Below are 27,305 nucleotides of genomic sequence, written 5' to 3'. Positions count from 1 at the left end.
GGCGGGGGTGGGGAAGTGGGGCGGGGAGGGATAGACTGGGAGTTTGGGATTGACATGTACACACTGCTATATTTAAAATAAAATGGCTTTCCATAAAAAATTTTTTTTAATTAAAAAAAATTTTTTTTAAAAGAACAAAAAATAATAATTGTTTTAATAATAGAAAACATGAATAAAGATGAGAGTAATTTGGGGTTTTTAACCTAGAAAATAAAACTAATTGATGAATTCAAGAAAAGAAATGTAACTGTTTATGCATTTATGATTGTTACTTTAAATGTTTCCCTGTTTTAACTTTCAGCAAGTAAGTACCATTAAGGTAAATCCACGGGAAGGAAAAGGGGGCAAAGGGGCAAGGGGGCAAATGGGGTGGGGAGAGAAGAGAAGGGAAGGGAAGGGAAGGGAAGGGAAGGGAAGGGAAGGGAAGGGAAAGGAGTTCAAGAAAGGAAATGAAAAGAAAGGAGATGAAATGAAACCTCTTTGGGGTCCTCAAAATGATTCTGAGCATAAGCAGTCCTGAGGAAAAGACTGAGAATCACTGACTATACATGTGCACTTTCACCCAAAAGTATTAGTATCACGAAGTCACTGTTGAACAACACAGCCCTAATAAAGCTGGTGCAGACTGTGTTCTCACAGTCAAGCAAGAATCTCATCAACTGTTTTCCTCAATCAACGAGTAATGCTTAAGCAAAAAGAAAACAAGTCAATACTGCAAGAAAGCCTTCTTTTCTCTCATTTCTTCAAGGTCTGCAAGGTTTGCCAGCTATAGCAGGGAAGAAAAAAAAATTCTATGCCAACACTTAATTATCTTTTTTCTTGGTGAGCCTCTTACCGCATGGCAGAAATCTAGACTCCTGGACTGTTGTTCTTTACAGAAATACGAGAGGAGACGTGTTTCCTTGGTTAAAGCGGCCTCCTATGAAGGACAGCCAGCCCCCTGACCAGCACTACTGTGGTGGGGGAACGGGGAAAACAGACATGACCCTGGATAAACGTACTGAAGTAAACCACTGAAAACACTGCTGTCATACCAGCAGCACCCTCAATGGCTGCTCTAAAATTTTCCAATCCCCACATCACTAAAAAACAATCAGTAGAACCTACCTGCCTACAAACGAAGCACCAAGCTCCTGGATCATGCACACAGTATCCCAGAATATTAAAAGTATTCTTTCTGACTTACACCTAGGAAACCAAGCTTTTGCCTCCAACTCCGAATATTTCTGGCAGAAATAAAAGCTCTTGGAGAAAGGCAGTAGAAATAGATATGCATATAGAATCCACTAAGAGTGCTCAAGAAGAAATAAAAGTTAAACCACAATATTTGATTTATACTTGTGACAGCTGGGTACTAAGAGGTCAACCACAACTTCTGCCTCTAAAATTACTTGCAGATAAAATCACAGTAAGTAGCCCCTCACAGGCAGCCTGCTTACAACTTCCCTCCATCCTTCCAATGTATTTTAAATATTTATTTATCTTATTTATTTATTTATCTTCTTTATTTTTTTGGCTGCATCGGGTCTTAGTTGCAGCATGCAGGATCTTTCATTGTGGCACTCGGTCTCTTCGTTGCAGCGCTCGGGCTTCTCTCTAGCTGTGGCGTGCGGGTTTTCTCTCTCTAGCTGTGGCGTGTGGGCTCCAGAGAATGTGGGCTCTGTAGTTTGCGGCACGCAGGCTCTCTCACTGCAGCGCACGAGCTCAATAGCTGTGGCGCCCGGGCTTAGTTGCCCTGCGGCATGTGGGATCTTAGTTCCCTGATCAGGGATCGAACCTGCGTCCCCTGCATTGGAAGGCAGATTCTTTACTGCTGGACCACCAGGGAGGTCCCTCCAATGTATTTTAAATACTTCTCCAAAATGATCCTCCCAGCTTGCTATTTAAATCATACTCGCTATGATATTGTCACATAAAAAGAAACATTTATTTGGTCTTTTCCTGGTTTCTGGCACAGAACTTCTAAAACCCTTGGAATTTCCTGAATGATATGGGTGAGAGGAACATCATTGGTTAAAATATTAATATTTGGTCTTAGTCCCTAGTTCCCGACACAAGAGCTTCTAAGACCCTTGGAATCGCAGAACTGAAAAGTGTCTTTTGTCAGCTAATGAGATGACCGGTGGCTGGGGGCGCCTAGATAGCTTCAGGATTGGGGCTGGTCACCAGAAAGACCAAGGCATGAATACAAAGTCAATGCATGAGTAGAGGGTTAGCACTTCAGCCCCACCTCTGACGTCAGGGGAAGGGAGAGAGGTTGGAGACTGAGTCAATCGCCAAATAGACAGTGATTTAAGCAATCGTGTAGCCACAACGGGGCCTCCACAAAAACCCTAAATGACAGGGTTGTGGGATCGAGAGGGTAAGTACCTGCAAAGGGCATGAAAGTTCTTCACACACCTCTCCCCACCTCATACCTTGCCCTGTGCATCCCTTCTTTTTGGCTGTTCCTGAGTTATAAACCAGTAAATGTAAGAAGTGTTTTCCTGACTTCCCTGAACCATTCTAGCAAATTATCAAACCTGAGGAGGAACTGTAGGGAATCCCCAGACTTTATAGCCCAATGGTCAGGTGTAAGGACTTGAAATTGGCATCTGAAGTGGGGACAACTGGTGAGACTGGACTGAGTCCTTAACCTGCGGGGGCTGTGCTAACGCTGAGTCATTAGTGTCAGAAAGAAACTAAACTGTAGGACACCAATTGGCACCTGGGAAAAGTAAGCCACACCGTTGCTGTCAGAAGTACCCTCGCTTGTAGGACCCGCCCTCTCCTCACGACCATAAACAATGCTGTTTCTCAAAAGATCAGTCTCAAAGGGACAACTAGAAATGTGTCCTGTCCATACATCACTATAAAGTCTGCAAGTCAGCAGTACATCCCATGCTCACCCAGAGACTCCAGAGCAGCAACAAGCGTACTGCAGGGGAAAGAGTCAATCCTGCAGAGCATATGAAGAGAAGGAGGAGGAGGTCCCTAGAAAAGTGGGAGCTCAGGGAATTCAGAAAATTTTCTGGCTCTGAAAAGAAAGTCAGGCTTGCTGCCATTCACTTGAGAATCTTAAGATGTTCAGAGAACCTTCTTGAGACTTCTACTTATACTAATCTAGAGGCATACCCCATTGTTTAGAGAGCAACTTTCCCCCTCAATTAATAACACTTCCCAAGGCGTGGTGGGGGCCTCACTAAGACGTGATCCCAGGGATTATTATAGATGTACACTGTTAACTTTAATGATTAAGGGTTTATTTTTTTACTTTCTACATAAAACAATTTACACTGCTCATCATATAAAAGCATATACAAGTTTTTAAAGAGGGCAACTAGTAAACAGTGAAACTAGAAAGTAATACTTAAAAATATTCGTTTAAGTGATCACAAGATTAAATCTATAACAAACATTATACAGTTAAAGTAATAAATTAGGAAACAAATGTTATAAAAGCCCTGACTTCCCATGGCCTAGAACAATGGTTATTCAACTATTTTGAGGTAAGCATGGTTACAAGAGTAGAGCTCTGATCCAAACCTATTAGAATAAATTAAAACAATGTTTCATTCATGTAATCTATGTGGTCTTAATGTTTGGTTATAATTCTAAACCTCAATTCCTTCATCTGCCAAATGAGTATACGAGCTACCAGCCGTACAGCTGCTATTCATTAGTAAGACAGACCTAGGGCTTCAACAGATGATAATTCTTTCCCTTCTGGGTCTCCAGCATAACCTGTAGGGTCTCCAGCAAATCTCTTCAAAGATCATCCAGAAAATTACTTAAAATGTATGCCCTAAACACTAAACTTTTAACATGACAAGACAGGTTGGAACAGAAAGAGCCAATCTAGACAGACACCCAGTTATCTCCTATATAAAAATATTTCAAGATTTATCCTTTCGGGAAAAAAAAGGCCTTTATTCTCCCATTCAGTCAAAAACATCACTGAGTATATTTATGATAATAAAAAGATTAATAACTTTTCCAGAAGTGTTCAAAAGAATGTGCCCTTCTATGACATAAATCACAGCAAGATCCTTTTTGACACACCTCCTAGAGAAATGGAAATAAAAACAAAAATAAACAAATGGGACCTAATGAAACTTAAAAGCTTTTGCACAGCAAAGGAAAAATAAACAAGGCGAAACGACAACCATGAGAATGGGAGAAAATATTTGCAAAGGAAGCAACTGACAAAGGATTAATCTCCAAAATTTACAAGCAGCTCATGCAGCTCAATATCAAAAAAAACAAACAACCCAATCGAAAAATGGGCAGAAGACCTACCCAGACATTTCTCCAAAGAAGATATACAGGTTGCCCACAAACACATGAAAGGATGCTCAACATCACTAATCATTAGAGAAATGCAAATCAAAACTACAATGAGGTATCACCTCACACCAGTCAGAATGGCCATCATCAAAAAATCTACAAACAATAAATGCTGGAGAGCGTGTGGAGAAAAGGGAAACCTCTTGCACTGTTGGTGGGAATGTAAATTGATACAGCCACTATGGAGAACAGTATGGAGGTTCCTTAAAAAATTAAAAGTAGAACTACCATATGACCCAGCAATCCCACTACTGGGCATATACCCTGAGAAAACCATAATTCAAAATGAGTCATGTACCACAATGTTCATTGCAGCTCTATTTACAATAGCCAGGACATGGAAGCAACCTAAGTGTCCATCAACAGATAAATGGATAAAGAAGACATGGCACATATATACAATGGAATATTTCTCAGCCATAAAAAGAAATGAAATTGAGTTATTTGTAGTGAGGTGGATGGACCTAGAGTCTCTCAGAAGTCTCTAAGTCAGAAAGAGAAAAACAAATACCGTATGTTAACACATATATATGGAATCTAAAAAAAGAAAAAATGGTTCTGAAGAACCTAGGGGCAGGACAGGAATAAAGACGCAGATGTAGAGAATGGACTTGAGAATATGGGGAGGGGGAAGGGTAAGCTGTGACAAAGTGAGAGAGTGGCATGGACATATATACACTACCAAATGTAAGATAGATAGCTAGTGGGAAGCAGCTGCATAGCACAGGGAGATCAGCTCGGTGCTCTGTGACCACCTAGAGGGGTGGAATAGGGAGGGTGGGAGGGAGATGCAAGAGGGAGGAGATATGGGGATGTATGTATGTGTATAGCTGATTCACTCTGATATAAAGCAGAAACTAACACACCATTGTAAAGCAATTATACTCCAATAAAGATGTTAAAAAAAGAAAAGCTGGCATATCTTTGGAAAACTAGCTGACAACATGGCACCAAAAGGAAGTTATTCTGAGAATCAAATCAAAGATAGGTGAAAGACAGCATATGAAACTCATTGTGTACTGGGCAATATGACTGATGCTGGAGATAAGAAACAAAAATCAACAGTCCCTTGCCTTCAAGGAGTTCAAAACTTCCCATGGAAGAACCCTTCAGTTTCTTAAAGTATTTCATTAACAGCCTCTATATTAAAATGGCCAAAACAAGATCTCCAAGCAAAGAACAACTGGTATGTTGCACTTTACCTGCAAAAACAAACAAACAAACAAACAAAAAAACTGCTCCTCTTAGCTAAAAGCAGCTCTGGTCATCTGTGTAAAGGACAGCAGGACCCTTAGACACTTTGACCCAAGAACTAACAGAGGTGTCACTTGGCAGATCACACAAAACGGCTGCTATGGAGACAGAGAACTTCATGCAGAGCAGCCACAATGACAACTACTAGAGAAACAAGGGTGTGGACTACACGAGAGGATGTACGGAAATAAGAAGAGGACGAGGCAGCAAACGTTCATTCTGTTGTTCCACATCCAAAGCCATCAGGGGTTCTTCTTGCCGTTCTTCAAACATGCCACACTAACTGCCTTCCTTTGGGGCCTTTGTACTCACTGTTTTCTCCCAAGAAGAGTCTTACCCCAGATCCTCGGCTAACTCATTTAAAGGCATCATAAAGTATGATTCCTCAAGAAAAGACCTTAACAACTATAGAAATATTTGAGTAATATTCAAATATGTTCATATATCATCACAAACCTTTTTTCCTTTGGTTTCTACTTTTTTATTAGCAAAACAAAAATCCCTACACTTTTCAATCTTGAAAATGTCTCCCCATAACAAAACAAAACCAAACATGAACAGTAAAACAATGTAGAATTTAGAGGTCCATGTGGTATGTATAAAAAAATGTCACCTCATCACTTCCCTAAAACTGGGAAACTAAGAATCAGAAAAAAGAATAAAACAATACTATATCGAATTTAAATGATGATAAAGTGAGCCACTTCCTAACCACTCACTATTTGGGAGCCTTACACATATTACTTAACATCCCTCCCAGAAGTAAAAAGTCTTTTCCTAAAATCCACGACAATGGTCCCCAAATGTCAGCCTGCAAAAAACACTGCCAGCCCAGAGCTAAGTTTTCAATAGTCAGAGATAAAACAAAGAAAATGAAGACCATAAAGTAATTATAAAATTAAATTTTAAAAGCTACATTAACTTTGCAAACTGCATGCTTATTCTCAATATTCATAGTTTCACAGCCAAACAAAAGATAGAACTAAAAATGCCTAAAATGTAGTACAAAACACAGGATAATTCAATGGCCTATAGGGTAAGACACCCTTGTCTCCAGAGAGAAGGGGTCGTGTACAAGTTTAAGGAAATGTAAAGTAATACATGAAGATATATGAAAATCAAATAGCAATTTCATACATTTCAACCTAATACAATAATTTATTTTCCTAAGGAATGGAATGAACCACACAATTATAATATCAAAAGCTGTTCCTCAGATGTTTTCTACAAGACTTTAAGAGTAAAACAAGGCACACATGAATTCAAATAAATCAAAGTCTTGACTCTCATTTTACAATCCCAATGCTTTCAGCACTTATAGACATCTGATCATAAGACTTCATGCCAACCACTTTAAAAAAAGTCTCAAGATTGATTCTGAAAACTACAGAAAGCAACCGTGTAACATGAGTTAAAAAGCTAGCACATTTTTGTCTAATTCAATCAAACCCTTACCAAGCCACTCCATAATAAGGGCAAGGTGTTTTTTATTTTTATTCCCTGTATTGCAGAAAAGGTCAATGCCCTTGGGACTCCAATGGGCTTTGCTAACAGAAAAATCAAGCTAAACTGAGAACGCCCGTTTATTACAAAGCTAAGTGCTAGATAAAATATCCATTAAATCTGAGTGCCAACAACATCTAATGTTTTATGTCCACATAATGCAGGAAAACACTGGTTGTGACCTATCAACAAACATTCCAAGCCAATCTGCTTAGTAATCTGCTGAAGTTGCTGTTTTATTGCTTAAACAGACAGAAATATGACCGTGCTTATTATGAAAGTATCATATTACCTCAAGCTAATAAGAATTGATGGAACAAAGAAGAGATCGTTATGTAAAAATTAATAACATTTGGAGCATGACATGCAACGATCATAGAACAGCATTTGTTTTTCAAAACTGGCAGAGAAAAGGACTTTTTACAGAGGGGAAACACTGTTGATGAGGAACGTTCTTATACTTCACTATTTGGCTTTTCCAAGAAAGGCTAGCATGAAGCAAGAGGACTACACAGTATCCTCTCCTATTACATATATATATTAGGATTGGGGACCTTACATTTTATTTTATTTTTTTTTGGAGGCAGGAAGTATAGTTGATTTAAAATGTTGTGATAGTTTCTTCCTATTATATTTTGATAGAATTGAAGAACTTTAGAGTCTGAATGAAACTTTGGGATCACTAATCCAACAATTTCATCATACATATGATAAGCCTTAGAAGGTTACATGACTTAGTTTTCCAAGGCCATACAGCCATTAACAGCCAAGGAGAGACTAGAAGGCAGGTCTCAGGTTGCTAACCAGAAACAGAGTCAGGTGCCCATTACCATCTGGCAAAAATGTTTTTGGTATTAAAACAAATTTTTAATTTATTCTAATACTTAGAATAACATTTTTAAAGTTTGAATCAATAAAAGACATCACTATTATATTTAGTCAATATATCCACTTAAATCTTTGAAATAAAAATTTTTTTACAAAATGAAGATTGGCAAACCTATATCAATGCTCTTAGAAAGGAGGGAGTTACAGCATGCCAGGGGCAGGAGGGCATTAATTCTCCAAAACATCTGTCTGCCAAAGACAAAGTAAAACAGCCAATTCAAAGTAATGTCCTTTTGTTTGAGGGATGATTACAAAGAGCCCAAAAGCCAGCTTTTGTACCAACAGAACTAACAGTTACCAAATGACATGGGGTAAAGCTCAGAAAATACCCAGGAAATATCAGGCAATCCCAGAAGAAAACAAAAATCTCTAATAAAGTGAAATCAGTCTTGGGAAAACATGTTTAGCACCAATTTATCATTCAATTGCATTATAACTTTTTTTTTTTTTCTTTCTTTGTGGTACGCGGGGCCTCTCACTGTTGTGGCCTCTCCCGTTGCGGAGCACAGGCTCCGGACGCGCAGGCTCAGCAGCCATGGCTCACGGGCCCAGCCGCTCCGCGGCATGTGGGATCCTCCCGGACCGGGGCATGAACCCGTGTCCCCTGCATCGGCAGGCGGACTCTCAACCACTGCGCCACCAGGGAAGCCCTCAATTGCATTATAAACACGAATGTTTCCACAAAATGAGTGTGAAAAACATTGAGGAATTAATCAGATTTTGTCAGATGTGAGTTCCTGAGATTTTCCTTGCTTAAATGTACTTAAATGTACACATTTTATTCTTCAAAATAACTGAAAATGTAGCTTAAATAGGTTACATAATGGCCAAACTCCAAGAATAATCTCTAATTAATGTAGCAATTTCCACCTCTTCCATCTCTATATTTAAATATTTAATCTATTACTAAATGAATTATAATATTAATATAGACAGACTGTCCAAAAAATAAATTGCTGTAACACTGCCTGAAATACACTTTTAATGTAACCCTCAAGGCATGCAGACATTACAGAGATAGGATCAGGATCTAAGCTGTCTTTAATTTCAAAGAGATCCTTAACAGCTCATTATAGTACTGCACTTGCTGAACTGATGATTTAGAAAGAGTTATCCAAGACAGTTCAGATTAACTGAACTGTTCAAATCAGAGCAGCTCAAATCAGAGCCATAACCAGCGCTTTAATCTGAATCTTGTCAATATTCAAACGTGTAGGTGGCGTCACCTCTGCACTTGGGTAAACAGTACAGATGGGTAATGGCATCTTTCAATTTTTCCGTATAAAATTATAGTTGAAGAGTTACAAGCAAAAATTTGGTCCCAGGGTGATGAGCTCAACATATCACCACATTATTTCAGGGTATTTGAAATGTCAAAAATCCATTCATGAACCTGTAGGTTAGGAGCCCTAATTACTCAAAACCAAGGCTCACATTTTACACAAAAGGAAACTGAGGCCAGAGAGAAGGCTTGCCAGAAGTCGAAAAACTTGTAAGGGACAAAGGTCAGGACTTCAGTCAGCATCTACTGTCTTTTAGTCAACTAAACTCCTATTCAGGTGGGTTCAAAAGATTCTCCAATTGCTTCTGCTAGATGCCCTGGAGGCACTTTTACTTTAAATTTCTGATTGGAATAAGAGGCATAAATGTGACGGCAGCCCTATGGTTAAGAATTGTTAGGGTGACTTTCTCTTATCCTATCCTCTTTCCCCACCCAAGCTGAGACCCAGCAGCGGGACCTCTTGGCCTCTGCCTGGGCCTATGGTCCATTTTGGTCTTTAGTTTTTCCCTAGCACACCCTTAACTAAGGGCTTAGGCTTTCAGGAGTCCCACTTTATGAGTCTGGGGGATCCTATGAGGTCTTAGCTCTGATTTCCCAGCCTCCACCCTAGTCCCGGCATATTTCCTCCAAACGGCACGGCATTCACTCTCTCCTACCCACCTGAATGTCGTCTCGCCGTGACTCCCCTCTGGATTTCCCTCATTTCTCGAGAGCTCAGCTAGCAGCCTCTTCCTGCTCCTCATGTCACAACACAGACAACAAACATTCATTATGTGCCAGACACTGTTCTGAGTGCCTTACACATAGTCTTTTAACCCTCCTAAGAGCTCCATGTGGCAGAGGCTGCTACAGTCTTCACTTGGTAAGCACAGAGCCAAAGCATGGAGGGTCATGCAGCTAATGGAGCACTGCAGCTGGCTGACCATGACCACAGACGTGGAGAAATAAGACCCTTTATGTTACTTTTGCCTCTCCATGCATGTATAAAGGTTGATTGTTTTATTTATCAATTATTTTTCTGATTCTTTTGTAACTGGAGGATTATCTGGTAATCCAGTACATCACATCCACACTCTCTGTCTCTTTAAAATATTTTTTTGTCCAAATATAAGAGAAATGCATTTATTACAAAAAGTTTTAAAAGTCATCAGCAAAGAAAAGAGAACTAAAATCACCTGATAACAATCTTGTATATTTTCTTATAAACTTTCAACTTAACTTTCTAAGTCTCTAGCAAAACTCCACAGACAGCATTAGTATGTCAACTCAAACTGACACCAACAACCACGGGAATCACTGAGTACAGTATCACTGCGTCAGCCACTGCCACGTTCATGAGGTCTCCTGTGTGTTTGCAGGGATTCTCCTTTACAGGTGCTTTAGAAACAACATTAACCTTATCACTTCACCAAGGGGGTTATGTGCACAGTAAGTACAAAAGCAGTGAAGATACTGTAAGTCAATAGTAGGAAAAGTTGGAAAATCTATACCGGAAACAAATGTAGTAAAAAAAAAAAAAATTTAGGTGGGAAACAAACACATACATGACACCCGAAACACTGTAAATCAACTATACTTCAATTTTAAAAAACGCACATATGTGTGCAGGAGAAGTTAAAGACCAAACAATGAACCATAAAGGGCAAGGCAGGGAGATGGATAAAATGCATGTTCAGAATATGGATGTCAATGTACAATGTCTATTAGCCTAAGGTCAGTTCAGGAAAAGTCCTGAGTTTGTGTCAGCACAAACTGCTGCCAATGAAAACTAGTCAGAAAAAGCACACATTAGTGAAAAATTTTTGAATAAGAATGCCTTCAAACTGGGAAGGAAATACACATATGCACGCACATGCGCGCGTGCATACACACACACACACCCCCCTACATACACACCCAGGTGCTAGCTAAGCAACTATCCCAATCGTTACTCTGGGGGCCCTCAGGTCTCCAAAGCACTGGCCACATCTGCAACACGTCAGCTTCATATTAACTTTGAGTAGGTTCTAGGATTTGGCACAGTAGAAAGAGGATTCCAACACATTCAGGATACAAAACTGAGTTAGGTGACATATTATATCTACAGCTAATTAAAACCATATGTTCTTCTATACACGTATATACAGAGAGAATACTTCCTGGACAAGAATTTTGTTTTTCCTTTTAACGTGACAGCATACGTTATATCAAAGTATTTCATGGGCTTCCCTAGTGGCACAGTGGTTGAGAGTCTGCCTGTTGACGCAGGGGACACGGGTTCGTGCCCCGGTCCGGGAAGATCCCACATGCCGCGGAGCGGCTAGGCCCGTGAGCCATGGCCGCTGAGCCTGTGCGTCCAGAGCCTGTGATCCGCAACAGGAGAGGCCACAACAGTGGGAGGCCCGCGTACCGCCAAAAAAAAAAAAAAAAAAGTATTTCATTATCTTTTTGAATGGCTGATTTCAAGGTTATTAATCACTAAGGACTTCCTGCTTTTGGATCCACAGGTGAGTTAAGCCACAGACTGACCTTGGACTTGGAGTGGGGAGACAAAAGGAGTGAGAGCGAGGAGACAGACACAGAGAAAAATACTGAAGCACAGCGTAAGATGACGAGTGATATGCTAGAGCTAAGTATAGATGGGATAGGACAGTAGAGGAGAAGTAAGAGGAAGGAGGGGTAAATGGTGAGAAGTAGGTGAGAGTCCCAAGATGGAAAGGTGCATCACAGGGAAAGCATGAAAGCATAAAGCAGCAGACATACTCAGGAGAAAAAACAAACAATTGTCTGAATGGATGGAAAGGAGGATTCACGTTGGGTAGTTGAGGGAAATGAAGCTGCAGAGAGAAGCTGGTACTGGATCATGAACAGCCTTAAAGTCACTTATCCTCAATCGAATCTATAACATTAAGGGAAATATGTGAGAGCCTTTGGGCAGACATCTTCGGCAACCAAAGAAAAAGAATTACTGGGCTTCCCTGGTGGTGCAGTGGTTGAGAGTCCGCCTGACGATGCAGGGGACACGGGTTCATGCCCTGGTCCGGGAAGATCTCACATGCCACGGAGCGGCTGGGCTCGTGAGCCATGGCCGCTGAGCCTGCGCGTCCGGAGCCTGTGCTCCGCAACGGGAGAGGCCACAACAGTGAGAGGCCCGCGTACCGCAGAAAAAAAAAAAAAAAAAAAAAAAGAATTACTATGGCGGATTTCTGAGCTTCCCGCCCGGCCAGGGTCCATCCTCTCACACTCAGGGCCTTCTGAGGCCAGGCAAGTTGTTATTCTCAGAGCCTCCCTGGCTCACCCGTGCTGCATACACACCCCTTTCCTTACAGACACTCAATCACAAAGGTCTGAAATCGGAGAAGGGGAACATGCTGTTATAGTGACACATCACAAGAGGAGAATGGATACATATCCAGAATGTTTCAAAACTAAAACGACCCACCCAAGCACTTCTCTTTCAAGTCTGTTTCAATTCAACATTGTATAATTAGCTTCAAAAACAGAAAAATATACAGAATATTAATCCATGCTTCAGGATCACCTTGATCAGGCAGTGCAGCTGCCTGACTTAAGGGAAAAGGGAACTGAAAAACACTTCAGTTAAAAGAAAACCAGAGACAGATTAGTAATTTCTTTTAAACTACAAATAATGAATATGCAGGGACTTCCCTGTTGGTGCAGTGGTTAAGAATCCACCTGCCAATTCAGGGGACACAGGTTCGAGCCCTGGTCTGGGAAGATCCTACATGCCGTGGAGCAACTGAGCCCGTGTGCCACAACTACTGAGCCCACATGCCACAACTACTGAAGCCTGTGTTCCTAGAGCCCGTGCTCCACAACAAGAGAAGCCACTGCAATGAGAAGCCCCTGCTCACCGCAACTAGAGAAAACCCGCATGCAGCAATGAAGACCCAACACAGCCAAAAATAAATAAATTTATAATAATAATATGTAGTATACATTTGAGAGAGTTTTTCATCCTCCTAAAAAGAATGAATTAGATATTAGTTTTTATGTAAAAATGCTATATACTCTGAAACATCAATTCATTTCTTAGGTATCTCCCCACTCTGCTCCACCACTGTAGACCCTCGTGTTTTTCTGCTAAGTATGGAAAATCTTCCAGGAAAGAACAGGCTAAGAGTCAGGAAATCCTTGCTGATCCTGTAATTACTGGATCTGCCACCAATTAGAATGATCTCTACAGTTTCAGGCCACTTGAGTATCAAAGAGCCACTGCACTGTCCTTTGAGAAGAGCAGCTTAGAGGTAACTCTTATCTCTCACATAAGCTCCCAGAGGTGCTGGATCAATATCTTTCCCCTCTGCTGCTTTTCTGTTAGGGAGTCAAATGCCAGCTTGAATAGAGAAATGCTCATTCACCAACAAGGGACACTGCTGTTTAGAGATGCAATTTCTCAGATGCTCCAATCCTGTCCTGTATACACAATTACTTCTATAAGAGGAGTGCAAAAGGAGCCCAGTAGTTATGGTAGGAAATTCCCAAAAGACGCTAGATTTGGAGTTGTGTGCTCCCAATGAGCACTAATCCCACTCTTCGTCACTTTCTAATAATGACGTCTAATAATGACATAATTATAATCATAATAATGATGATTTTCATTCACTTTTAGATGTACAAGACACAGAGGGAGAAGGCTGAGGTAAAGACATTCAATGCCCAATAAATAAGTAATTTGCTCCAGGACATGGAATATTATCCACTCTTTGTTTGGAAGTCTGTAAAAATCTTTAGCCATCACTGTAATTCTCTGATTTTTCCTCTCAATTCTCAAAAATCCCCAGAGGACTGCAGCAGTCCTTAATATATTAAAATAGAGGGTGAGACTGCTGCAAAAGCTACAATCACCAGTGTTTCAGCAAGATATTTAACCTCAGACTTTGGAGATGTCTTCGTTAAACCAATCCATTTAGAAATTTGGCAAGCTATACTGATCGAAATCAGAACTTCTCTCCATGGAGAAACTCTGGGCCAATTTACGATGATTCACATGGAAATAAACTTCCTAGGAAGATAATGACATAGGAGAAGGCAGTTTTCCTTATGTGTTAGGATAGCCCATTCCCTTCCAAGAAGCTATGCTGTCAGAGGCTATGATGGGGAAGGGTAATGAAAATCCATAAGTAATGTAAATTAAGTATTAATTACTTTATACAAAACAGTCCTTTATCTTGGCACTAAGGGGAAAACGGTTTGTGCTGCATATGATAAAGTTGGAGAAAGAAAAATTGAACATGATGATATATGGAAATAAAGGCAAATATGTTTCATTACTTTTATTACTCAAGGCAGAATTCTACCTTGAATTGGCATTACAGAGACTGCTACTATCATTATCTGATCCTTACACTGAGGATCTCTTTTTCTAACTAAACATGCGGCATAAAAGAAGACAGTGAATAAAAGTTAAAAAAAATCTGCTAAAGATGTGTACTCTGATAAACTGGATTTAAACTAAATGGAAGCCTGAACCCAAGATTCAAGTTATTCCCTTGACAGCATCCTCACAGACTTGATTAACAATTTCCACCAGGAAATGAGAACACCTCAAAGAAGGGCTTTTTACAGAAAACCTGCTTGAACTGATCCTTTTAGAGATGGAAAAAAAACAGACCCTTATGATGCTATGAGATACTTGTAAGGAAGAAACAGCTGGTCAGAGGTATGATTGAAGACAACAAAAAAACATTTTTGGAAAAAGAGAGGTAAAAGGGGCAACTAGGTAAGACAAACAGACAAATGTTAACATCTAGGAATAGTAACTGGTTGTAAATAAAACTACTTCACACCAAGCCACATCAGTAAAATCTAGTTAATGAGAAAGGATGTTTCATGACACACCAGGTGTAACAGGATATAGAAGTACTGCATCTAGTTTCGTACTCAGATGGTGTTAATAAATTTAAAGGATTCAAGTTAAAAACAAAGGCAATGCAAAGAAACACAAAGCATATTATTTCCGTAATTTGATACCTTGAGAAAAATGATTGTCAGCTCCTTCTGGAGGGTCTCAAGGCAAATGTCAGAAATGACCAATTTACCCCATCATATAAAAAAAGGAAGACTTTAACATGGCTAGATTATGTGAAGCAAGGATGTATCCCTAAAATATAAATTCCAAATAAATTATGTATTACTTATGGTCTCCTTATGGTGTATATATTTGCCACTTGGTGAGATTTCTTCTCTACCAGGCCATTTTTTAGAAAAGTTTGTTACAACAAACTGACAGAATAACTTCTGAGTATTATACAGTCTATACGGAATAAATTCTGGAAAACAACACAAGCTCACCTTCATCACTCGTTGCCTGCTGTTTCACCAGAGTCATTGGGGATCTTGCTGGAGGCTTACTAAGTGGATGGCGCCAACTTTTAGCAGTTTTGGTTTCTCCTTCTATTCTCTGGTTACAGAACACAAATGGGGGAGAAACAGCCACCGTTAAAGACTTGTTTTAAAACAAAAAACTATGGTTATGATGATTTACAACAAGTTAATTATGAAGAACTCTTACACTCATTCACCTGCTGAGGAATTAACACTTCGTTAAAGAAATTTAAACCTACAAGTCAAAAGAAATAGGAACCCATTCTATTAATAATTTTACTGACAGGGAAGTCAGTTAACTATTCTTCCACTTCATATTAAAATACTATCTGGAGGGACTTCCCTGGTGGCACAGTGGGTAAGAATCGGCCTACCAGTGCAGGGGACACGGGTTCGAGCCCTGGTCCGGGAAGATCCCACATGCCACAGAGCAACTAAGCCCGTGAGCCACAACTACTGAGTCTGCATGCTGCACCTACTGAAGCTCACGTGCCTAGAGCCTGTGCTCCGCAGCAAGAGAAGCCACAGCAGTGAGAAGCCCATGCACCGCAACGAAGAGTAGCCCTCACTCGCCACAACGCAGCAATGAGAGAAAGTCTGCGCGCAGCAATGAAGACCCAACACAGCCAAAAACAAAATACAAATTTAAAAAAACAAAAACAAAAACACTATCTGGGGACTTCCCTGGTTGTACAGTGGGTAAGACTCTGCACTCCCAATGCAGGGGGCCCAGGTTCAATCCCTGGTTGGGGAACTGGATCCTGCATGCTGCAACTAAGGAGTCCTCATGCCACAATGAAGATCCCGCATGCTGCAACTAAGACAGGTACAGCCTAAATAGATACCTAAATATTTAAAAAAAAAACCACAAAAACACTATCTGTAGTGCAGGGTATGCTTCTCAAACCTACAATAAATTCAGCAGTTAGCTAGTTTTCAAAAGTTCTTTAAAACTAATTTAAATTTAGGATTATATATTCATAACAAAACAGGACCATGGCATTTGGTCATGTGTGACTATGTGGCAGGTTATTTTGCTTTCTATCCTCACACAGGAGGAAGTACTGCCAAGGTGAGCCTGTACTCCTCCTTCCATTCAAAAATGAATCGCCACTTCTCTGAGGATCAAACAGGAAATCAAAAGTTGTTGCTGTTGTTTAATATGGCACATTACTGTCATCTTGAAACCACTTAAATTTTATGTAAAATCTTCTGTCTGAGCTGCCCAGACTACATTCTCCTTTCAAAGGTAAAGGAAAAAGTCCTGTGCATCCTGACATCTTCCAGGCAGAAACTACTTCCAAGCTTTCTTGCCCATGCAGCAACCCCCCAAAAAAGGCAGGGGTGTGGTTAGAGAAAGAGTTCGAAACTAGTGGGTTTGCATCAACATTTGACTGCAAAAGAAAGGAGTCCCAGGAATTTCCCAGTAAGCTGAAGAAGCAGGGCCCAGAGGGAGAGAAACTATGCTGACATCTGACACCAAAACAGAATTATGAGAAAATGCGTGAGAGCATTCTAATCAAAGCTGGGATCACAAAGTATAATACAGGGTGAGATTTACCTGTAGTTTATAACAGCTAAAAATTAATGTGAGGAATTATAACTTAGTCAACAGTAACAAATATTTACTAAACCCTTACTACATGCCACACTGTTCTAAGAGTGAGCTACAGAAGGTCCCTGCTTCCAAAGAGTGCAATATAGATTGGGGGTGGGGGTGGGGGGAGCACAGACAAAAAACAAGTAGAAAATAAATATTTATGAAGTACTATTAAGCAATAGTAATAAAACAATAAAGCATGACAAAGAATGGAAAGAGATGGGGAGAAGGCTATTTTATATGGGGTCATCAGAGAAGCCCTTTCTGACAAGAAGACATTTGAGTGGAGCCTTGAGTGCAATGAGGAAGCGGTCCATTTAGCTCTCTAGGGGAGGAGTATTTTGGACAGCAGGAATAGCAGGTAAGGTTTGAACACATTTGATTTATTCCAGGAAAAGCATGGAGTCCAGTTACAGATAGACAGACACTGTTTAAAAAATAACGCAATGTTTCTTGAGAAGGTTGACTAAAGCTGACTGCTACCAGCATACACGTAGCATCACGCTTAATACTAAGAAACACTGGTCACACTACACAAAAATGAAATGGCTCTGTATCACTTAGAAGGACTGTCTGACACCATGGTATGAGAAAAGAATACCACACAGCCGTTTCTGATGAGAGCAAACCAAGTCCCTCAGCCCTCAACAGCAGCACTTGCTTTCCTAGGCAGTCAGGCTTTGTTCAGAGAAATGATAAAGATGAAGGTTAACGGCACTGAGAATCCAACTGCCTCCATTGAAAGCAAGGAAACAGAAAACTTACTTTCCGTTCCATTCTAGTTTAAAGAAGCTGACCAAATATAAACAGGCATGTGACTTATTCACCATTCTAGAATCCCAATATCTATCCAGCTACAATCGCTATGTGAAATTAAGTTGTAAATTTTATTTACTGGTATGTGAATACTATTTTCAAATTGCTCAGCAACCTTTTCAAATAAATTAGATCATATTTTTCTATTTCTCAGATACTTCTGAGAAATATTTTATAGTTCAGTAGGACAATCATGCATAAAAATGATAAAAGTTATTGGGTGAAATTAGGAAATCATCTATATTTTATTGGACATTTTAAAATTACTTATGAACAGAGTATTCCAAGTTGATGTCTTTATTTACTCTCCCTTGCTACTAAAGCTCCAAAAGGCCTGTGATGAGTTGAAATGACCAGGAGCAGTCCGGAAGTGGGTCTGTTCAGTGGCCGGCACAATTTATCAGCTCCAACATTTGAGGCTTCCCTCACTCATCCACTTGAACTCCTTTATCAAGTTGTGCAGGTCAAAAGAGGTTACCAAATTATGACAATCACTACATGCAGTCGTAGCTTGGCTGATACACTCACAATCTTAAAGTTACAGTGAAAGTTTACGCTGAGAGCATATGATATTAACATCGTACAAGAACATATGAGAAACAGGGAGGCCCTATGCAAAGGGTTAGAATGGGGAGGCTGGAAATCAAGAGGGATCTTGAGTTTTCCAAGAGGCAAAGGCCTGGTTCCCACGGTGGGCAGGACCAGAAGGGTCAGCCTGGTCCTAGATTCAGAGTCCATGAGGAAAGAGTCAGGGAAAAGTATGACCAGATGAGCCTTAATCTTAAAATAGAGGCTGTGGGAAGCCTGCAACCCAGAGGTATTAAGCATTGGCAGAAGGAGGCCAGAGCCCTGCAGCTGAAATTATTTCCAGCCTGGCTACTATTGGAGGTGACAGAACCGCTCTGTATCTTGACTGCATCAATGTCAGTATCATGGTGATATTCTACTATAGTTTTCCAAGAAGACACTATTGGAAAAAAAAAAAAAAGAAAACACTATTGGGGCAAAAGGGATACATAAGACCTTGTTATACTATTTCTTACCACTGCATGTAAATCTACAATTATCTCAAAATAAAGAGTTTAGTGTTAGAAAAAATTTTTAAGTAAGAAAATTAAGCTCCAATATGTGGCCAAAAGTTCCATGTTCTCTGAATTATTACCATGTGAGCCAGACCTCACAGAAGGCTTACCTCCCGGTCATTGAAAGAAATATGATTAAGACCCATAACTGTGAAATGTTATTTCTGCCCTAAAGCAAGATTTTGATGCACAGCATTCTGTTTACAGAAAGTGCCTTGACAACATAATAAATATGGTAAAAATTGACACTGCCACATACACTGGGGACTTTGAAGCCATTTCTCTCTCCACTGGGGACCTCTGGGACTTCCCCAGGTTCAAGGCCTACCCCATGGCTCTCCACATCACTCTCTTCTCCCTCTGTCAAAGCACTGTTACTCTCCACCACAGAGGAGCACGACTCAGGTGACTTTGGCCATGGAAGCTTGGGTGGCTCTGATTCCTTAGACATAACATGGCCACTAGACATGGAATCGTCAGCATCACTGGGATTTGAAGGCGGAATTGTGGCACAGGTTTGGTCAGCCTCAGTTTTGATTTTCTCTGCCACAGATGTGCTTAGGCAGACGTTTCCTGAGGAGTAAAACAAAAGACTGTTAATAAATCTTACACTGTGTTATTGCTGAGAACTGTTGAACTATTCTCAACTAAATTTCTACCATCAAACTTTCCCTCTAAATTTCCACTAAAGACCTGAGTGGGAAAGGTCACCAAAGCACCATGCAGCCTTCGTAATTGTTAAGGTGGCAAAATAATATACTTACTGACAAAATAAGGGATTTAAAAAGAGGTTCCACTGCAGACCAATGTCAAAAGCCAGGGCAATAACAATAATTACCCAAGCAATAGCAAGTTGAGATCTTTCTAAAAATAAGAACTTAATTCCAATATATGCTACTGACGAAACATTCCAGCTCAGAGGATGTATCTCAAGAACACAGGTAGGGAAGTCCCTGGTGGCGCAGTGGTTAAGAATCCGCCTGCCAATGCAGGGGACACGGGTTCGAGCCCTGGTCTGGGAAGATCCCACATGCCATGGAGCAACTAAGCCTGTGAGCCACAACTGCTGAGCCTGCGCTCTAGAGCCCACAAGCCACAACTACTGAAGCCTGCACGCCTAGAGCCCGTGGCTCCACAACAAGAGAAGCCACCGCAATGAGAAGCCCGTGCACCGCAACGAAGAGTAGCCCCCGCTCGCCGCAACTAGAGAAAACCCATGCGCAGCAACGAAGACCCAACGCAGCCAAAAATAAATTTATATTAAAAAAGAAAAACCACATGTAAAACTGTGAGATCGAATAAAAATTATTTCCTACACTAATCCTGCATCATACAATGACAGCATATGAAAGGAGAAGAATATCACATGCACTTCTCTCCTACAGCCATCTCTATTCACCCTCCTCCCTTCCTTACACATACACGCACACGTGCACACACACAAGCATCATTTCACCTATCACACAGTAGCTCGGATGCTGCACTAGCCAAGTCCTCTATTAGATGCTCTGCCAGGTCTCAAAACCTGGAAGTCCAAATGCAAGAGACCAGGCAGTGACACAAATAATAAACCTGGGTACCCTTAGCTTAAACTACCCAGTAATTTGTAAAGTAGTTAATTTAACCTGGTGTGATTAAAAACAACAACAACAAAAAAAAACTACGGCGAGAGACTATAAAGAAATATCCGTAAGCACTGCATAACTGTTCTCTGTACTGCTTGCTATTCCCTTCCCTACCTTCTTTACTTTCTATTTTCCATGTGTTCATCACAAGTCAATTCAGATATCACTTACTCCAAGAAACCCTGCCAGTCCAGCCTCCTGTCTATTTCAGGTCTTTCCTTGGTATTCCAGGAACACCCTATGCCATCGCTACTAGTGGCACTCAGCACACTAGATAGGAATTATATATTTATTTGTCTAGCTCTCCAATTAAATATAAACTCAGTGAAAAAAAAGTCTATGATTTAAACTCTATTAACATAGATATTTCAAGAGCAAAAGGTAGTAAGAATAGAGAAGCAGCCAAGGATCCGATTAACTAGGACAATGATCAGGACTTTTTCTTTTACTCTGAGTGCAATAAGAGCAAGAAGATGGGAGGGACAAAACAAACCACGTCTTTTAAATGGATCACTATGACTGCCATATGGAGAACTGACTAGTAGGGGTGACTAGAGTGGACACAGGCAAGACAGGAAGGAAGTAATTTCTGCAACAGTCCAGACAAGAGATAACGTGCCTTGAGCAAAGAGGAAGCAAGGGGGTGGCTGGATTGGGGAGAGTCCCACAGTTGAAGGATACAATAGATGAGGGGTATGAGAGAGCGACAGGAATTACCAACAAGCTCGATTAGGAAAAGGACAAAATCTCCAACAACTATTAAAGAAGCAAAGCATTAAAACAATTTCAGAGAAATATGCTATAAAAGCGGGGAAAAGCAAAGCAGTTGAGATTTACAGATGATGGCTTTGGCGCAGAGAAACAGCCAGGGGACTATATACACATTTCACAGGACTGAATAATGTTTGCTGTGCTTCTGTAAAACCTTAATCTTTATTTTCTTCCTAAAATTAAGTCGACGCTAAGAATCTGCAAAGAATTATCTATAATTGGTTTTCTCTATTCCATGTGAATTCGAGAGAGGCTTTCCAAAAAATGTATTGTATATTATAAATTGAGTTGCACTAAAAGTAAATTTTTTTCATTTTAGAATCTTCTTTTTTATTAAACGAAATAGGCACTGCTGGCTGCTTGCCTCAAAATTCCATTACCCGTAGCAGTGGTGCTTCTGATTTTCATAACACTCCCTTGGCATTTTGATTGAGTTACCGCATAGTTTTAGATAGCTTATTGGTTAAGCTACGTGGAAAAGTAACATATCTGCCCCAGTAAACACAGATTTAAGGCAGATCAACAATCACCTACTACTAATACGTGAAACATAATCAGCTAGTTTCTCACCTGCGAATCTGATATTATCTGATAAATTGTGATCCAGCTGCATCCTGCTAGCAGAGGCCTCTTCCTCTGAAGGTGCTTCTGTATTTGCTAGTTTCACTGCTTCTTCTGGCTTTTCACTGTCCTTGAGCTCATCTGGGTCTGGGTCAGGAGTGGGGCCCTCTGCCCCATCAACTGCAGCTAACACTTCCTCATCTTCCTCATTCTTAGGCCTCTTAGAGTGAGAACTAGTGCACTGGAAGCTTTTAACAAAAGAAGCTATAGTCAGAACACAATATTTCCAATGGACAGGAAAAAACATATATACAAATATTATTTTCACTTAATGAAAAAAGAGAAGAGAAAACTGATTGGTTTTTAATCACATTATACAAAGATAATCTTCACGAGGAATAGATCAAATTGAAATGTTAAGCACAGTTTTAATAACAATTTACTAAAAACTAAAACAACTCTAAATTGTTAAACATTATTGATTATTAAATATTACTGATTATTAAACATTACTGGAAAATCACTTAAAATTTTATAACAATATTAAAGCGAAAAATAAAGTGAAAAATGATGACATAAGGATAAAAGAAAATATTATTTAGATAATGAAGAAAGAAAAAGGAAATAAGGAGATTCCATAAAGCTGTTGTTAAAATTTGAGTAGATTATTTACATTCCAAGGTGAACTGGTGGCTATATTTCCCTGAGTTTCGTACAATTCTGAAATATGCATGAAAAGCATTAAGGTTAAATGCAATTATCATTAGCTAAAGGAATTAAGAGAGGAGGAAGGCAAACCATATGTATTTAACATCTTATATCAATGTATTATTTATTTTCAGAGTGGACGCCATTTTTAAAGTTTTCCTCTTCTAGTATTTTCCAGCAAGTCACTTGATAGCTTTGTTGCAGATGCCTTTTGTATATGACACATTTCTAACACTTTCATTTAAGAAGAATTACAACTGAAATCAAAATGACGTGTACTTCAGAGTACACACACACACAAGAAAACACATTAGTGTTTTTCTATAGGAAGTCACAGATAAGATAAAGGGGGTAGCCAGGGATAACCTATGTAAATTAGCTTTGGCTGCTGCTGGAAGTAACAGTATTGGTATCATCATCACTTTATTGAGAACCCATGCAGTGGCCTATGTGGAATATCTCTACATTATGAATAGCACAGTACACTTACAATAGGATGGCTGACATCTCTTTGAGATTTCAGTGAATCATTCCCTTCATTAGATTTTCCTAGATATAGCATATTACTTAAGGGAGATCAGCAAACTCGATGATCAAACCACAAAGGTGAGCATAATAAACAAGCCCCTTAACATTAGGCTTTCTAACTGGGTGAGTGAAGACCACTGATTATTTTAACCTACTGAAAGGCATTTCGAATCTGTTCAATGTCATAGATCTATATTCAATGTCAACCCACAAGGACCACTGTGGTTAGTAACTAAGAGACCACATCATACACCTAATTGGAGTACTGTGTTTTCTGTCCATTAAAGAACAATTCTCAAGATGTGCCATTGGCTACTGAACTCAAGACTGACTACTGCCCCTCCTTCCACAGTGAACTTTTTTGGCAATGCGGATTCGCACATTTACAAAACACAGTGACTCTCTAAATCGGTGTTTCCCAAACTCTTCTGAATGCAACCCACAGTAAGTTATACATTTCAGATGATGACACAATACACACATACACATGCTCACACATGTCATGAATTAATACTTACCCTTACCTCATGGGAAGAACTACAATGCATTTTATTCTCTTTTACTTCCTAATTTTAAAATGTTGTTCCTAACCTATTAAATTGCTTTGAAAACTAAAAGTTTGAAAATTCCTGCTGTAGACTATAGGGTGAACTAAGAACACCTGGGTTTTAATTCTGCTACTAACTAATTCTGTGCGTCAAGTATATCTCTTACAAAATGCTGGTTTCACTCCATGTTCTTAAGGTTCCTCCACTCACTAGCATTCTAAAATAGCAGAAAGTAAATTGTCAGGGGGGGTGGGGGGGGAAGAGAGAGAGAGAGTCAGAAAATAGGCAACAGAAGTGTGGACAAAGACTTAAAATTGCAGTGTTATTTGGTTAGTAGCAAAAAACTAGAAACAAGCTACAGGTCCAAATACAGGAGATTAAATACATGCAGGCATTAGAAATTACGTTGTAGCAAATCATTCAGTTACATGAAAAAATATAAAACTGGTCATCAAATTATTAATAAGAGCATGGCCCCAATTTTGGAAATGTATATAATATTATATAATAAATAAAAATATATATGTAAAGGATATATACAAAATGTTAACACTGGTTATCTCTGGATTGTGAGGTTATGGGTGATTTGGGACTCCTTCATTATTCTTTTCCTTATTTTACAAATTTTCTCCAATGCACAAATATTACTTTTACAATCTGAAAGAAAAACAATGAGTAATACTGGAGAGTAAAAATGTAATATAAACCTGGAAAATATAAAAGTCTAAAAAGGTTGCCTGAGGACCTGAGCAACATAACACACACCCTATTTAATGTGTTTTAAGACAGCAAGATGACCACAACAGGCCTAAAGGCTTTTGAAATGGCACTGGCCACAAAAATGGAATGTAGATTAAAGTACACAGGGACAACCACGTTACAGAAACACCACATGCTCTGATTTACATCTTGTGAAAGAATAAAGCCAAGTGTGTATAATGTAGCAAAATATATAGGCATCCCAATGAGAAAAGTAATATCTGAGATGTTTGACAAATGAAAAAGAAAACTACTAAAAGTCAAAATCAGCAGCAAAATTAAAAAGTTGGAAATCGAGTTACTGAAGTTGACAAAAATAAGGAGATGAATAGAGGGCACTGATAAATCTTTAAATACATTAATGTAAGGGGTTTAGAAGGTCTAGAATTGTTCTATTTCTCATGCATTGCAACTTTCAAAATATTCTCAAATACAATATACATCTCTGTTTATATTCTATTTATTTGTTACACTTCCAAAGAACTGAAAATACTTTGCGTCAAAATTTTCGTAAGATATTAAGTAAACTGATGGTGAATAAACAGAAATAAAAAAGCAAATAAATAGTCTTTGAGAACATTATGTTCAAGGACCCATTTTAAATGAGTAAGTACAAGTAGGATGGGGTGTGGGCAGGATCATTACCTCCTGGATGCTTTTCTTACTTTCCTCCTCCTCTGCAGCCATGCTTTTACTTCAGGGGTGGATTCTGGAGTAGGCTTCGTGTGATCTATGGTATATATATCCTTTCCTTGTTTCCAAAGCTGGTATCTGTCTGGCTGAAATTTCCTCACAAAGATATCCATTGAAATTTTCACCATGTCTTTCCTGCAGGTGCACTGAAACGCAATGGGGTTGGAGTGCTTTAAACATTTTGCTAACTACAGAAAGTCACACTGAGTTGTCCTTTGAATGTACCATACATGAATACTTAGTCACTACATAATGGAGAATAATGTTTTACATTTTCAAACATTCAGTGAGTAGGGACTTCCCTGGTGGTCCAGTGGGTAAGGCTCCACACTCCCAATGCAGGGGGGCCCGGTTTCGATCCCTGGTCAGGGAACTAGATCCTACATGCATGCTACAACTAAGAAGTCCGCATGCCACAACTAAGTCTGCACGCCACAACTAAAAAAGATCCCACATGCCACAGCAAAGATCCCGCATGTGCCACAACTAAGACCTGGCACAACTGAAAATTAATAAAAATAAATAAATAAAATAAATATTTTTTTAAAGTTTTAAGAAAAACAGTCAGTGAGTAATAAACTCAATTTCTTCTGAATGGAGGTGATAACCTGTATATTCACATCTATAAACAGTAGAATAAGATGTTAAAATGCATTGCAGAGTTCTTGGAAACTGTGTACCAAGAACAACTGAAAGGAAAGAGCACACATTTGAAAGCATGCCTGCAACAGAAGGATTACCCTCCCAGCACAAGGGTGCATCAGTGAGCTGAATACTGTAAAGCTGAAAACCTAGGTTGACAATGAATAAAAGTAGCTAATAAATGTGTGGTTAGAATAATTTAACCAATAGGTTGAGATAAATTTTCTCCAAGATATATTTTAATCACATTAATGTTTATTAACAAATATACTCTCACAAAGTAACCAACAATTAGGAGCAAATAAACAGCCTCTTCTACATCATATCACATGAAACACCCACCATCACCACTACAATCATATCCACTAGAAAGAAGGAATAGTGTTAAGATAAGAAGTTCAAAGAAAAGATTATTTTGAATCCACTAGAACTTTGATTCTCATGAATACATAGTTAGAAGTCATATCATATAAAGCAAGTTTCCTATAAAGACCTCACACAGGTTATATTGTGTCTAGGTTAGTACTCCATGCAATGGAACAGATAGAATTCAAATAGTGAAACAGAGATAGTCTCAAAGACGTAACATACCTTAACCATCCCTAACACACCTGGCAACAGACTGGTTGACTCAACAACAGCCTTGAAACAGTAAGTCTTTCAATATTTTGGCAATACAATTATCATCTCCATGCAAATTAATTTAAAATTTCCTAATAATCTCCAGCTTAAAACTTCCTCCAGAGAGTTCCAATCTTGCCTTGAAAGTTCAGGAAAAAGAAAAAAGGAAAAAAAACAAAAAACAAAAAACAGGACACAGCTAACAGTCAGTATGCCTAAAACCAGCTTCTCCAAATACAAACAAAAATTTTATTATAAATGATATGACAATCCTTCTATTCTCCTATATTCACAATCAACATTTCCTAATCCCTCCCTTGCCTTCTACCCCTAGAAATCCAGTCTGTCATCATCTATAATTAGCTCTTCCTCTACCTGCAGAAATCCTTTTACCAGGACACCTTCACTGTCAGATGCTAAAACCTAGCATAACAAAACTAACTAATTTCCCTGCCTGCAGTCTCTCCTAGCACCAATTCATCTTTACAGCTGTCACTTTAATCTCCCTCAAATATCTCATAATCTTTCACTTCGGAGTCCAATAAGGTGTAATACTCTGCTCTGCCTTTAAAATAAAGTCCTGAGCCCAGCATTCAAGGGCTCTAAGCTTGGACTCCACTAGTGAGATTTCCAGGTTTCTCTCCCACTGCAAGTCAACATGAACATTCCTCTTCAACCCAAGGAGCAGAGTCACCACGAGCTTCCTTACCTCAGTGCTTTTGCTCCTACCACAATGCCTTCCTGCTCACCATTCTGCCATCCAAAGAAAAT

General features: G+C 39.4%; 1 protein-coding gene across 5 annotated transcripts in view; it reads right to left on the bottom strand.

Annotated features, from left to right (window-relative positions):
- The window catches only part of KDM4C (lysine demethylase 4C), a 410,995-nt gene that overhangs the window by 173,165 nt on the left and 210,525 nt on the right, over positions 1 to 27,305 (bottom strand). For 4 of the 5 annotated variants that reach the window (XM_082656307.1, XM_082656309.1, XM_082656308.1 and 1 more), the window contains 4 exons: positions 25,224 to 25,417; positions 22,045 to 22,283; positions 19,338 to 19,651; positions 15,548 to 15,656 (listed from right to left, as the gene is read on the bottom strand). In XM_082656307.1, coding sequence (XP_082512433.1) covers positions 15,548 to 15,656; positions 19,338 to 19,651; positions 22,045 to 22,283; positions 25,224 to 25,417 — 856 coding nt within the window. The remainder of the gene's footprint in view (positions 1 to 15,547; positions 15,657 to 19,337; positions 19,652 to 22,044; positions 22,284 to 25,223; positions 25,418 to 27,305) is intronic. The other variant, XM_082656305.1, reaches the window with a different exon arrangement.

The sequence above is a fragment of the Grampus griseus genome (assembly GCF_964374135.1).
Source record: "Grampus griseus genome assembly, chromosome: 6".
Lineage (NCBI taxonomy): Eukaryota > Metazoa > Chordata > Mammalia > Artiodactyla > Delphinidae > Grampus > Grampus griseus.
Note: the sequence above shows the minus strand (reverse complement) of the source record. Positions and strands in the feature narration are given on the sequence as shown.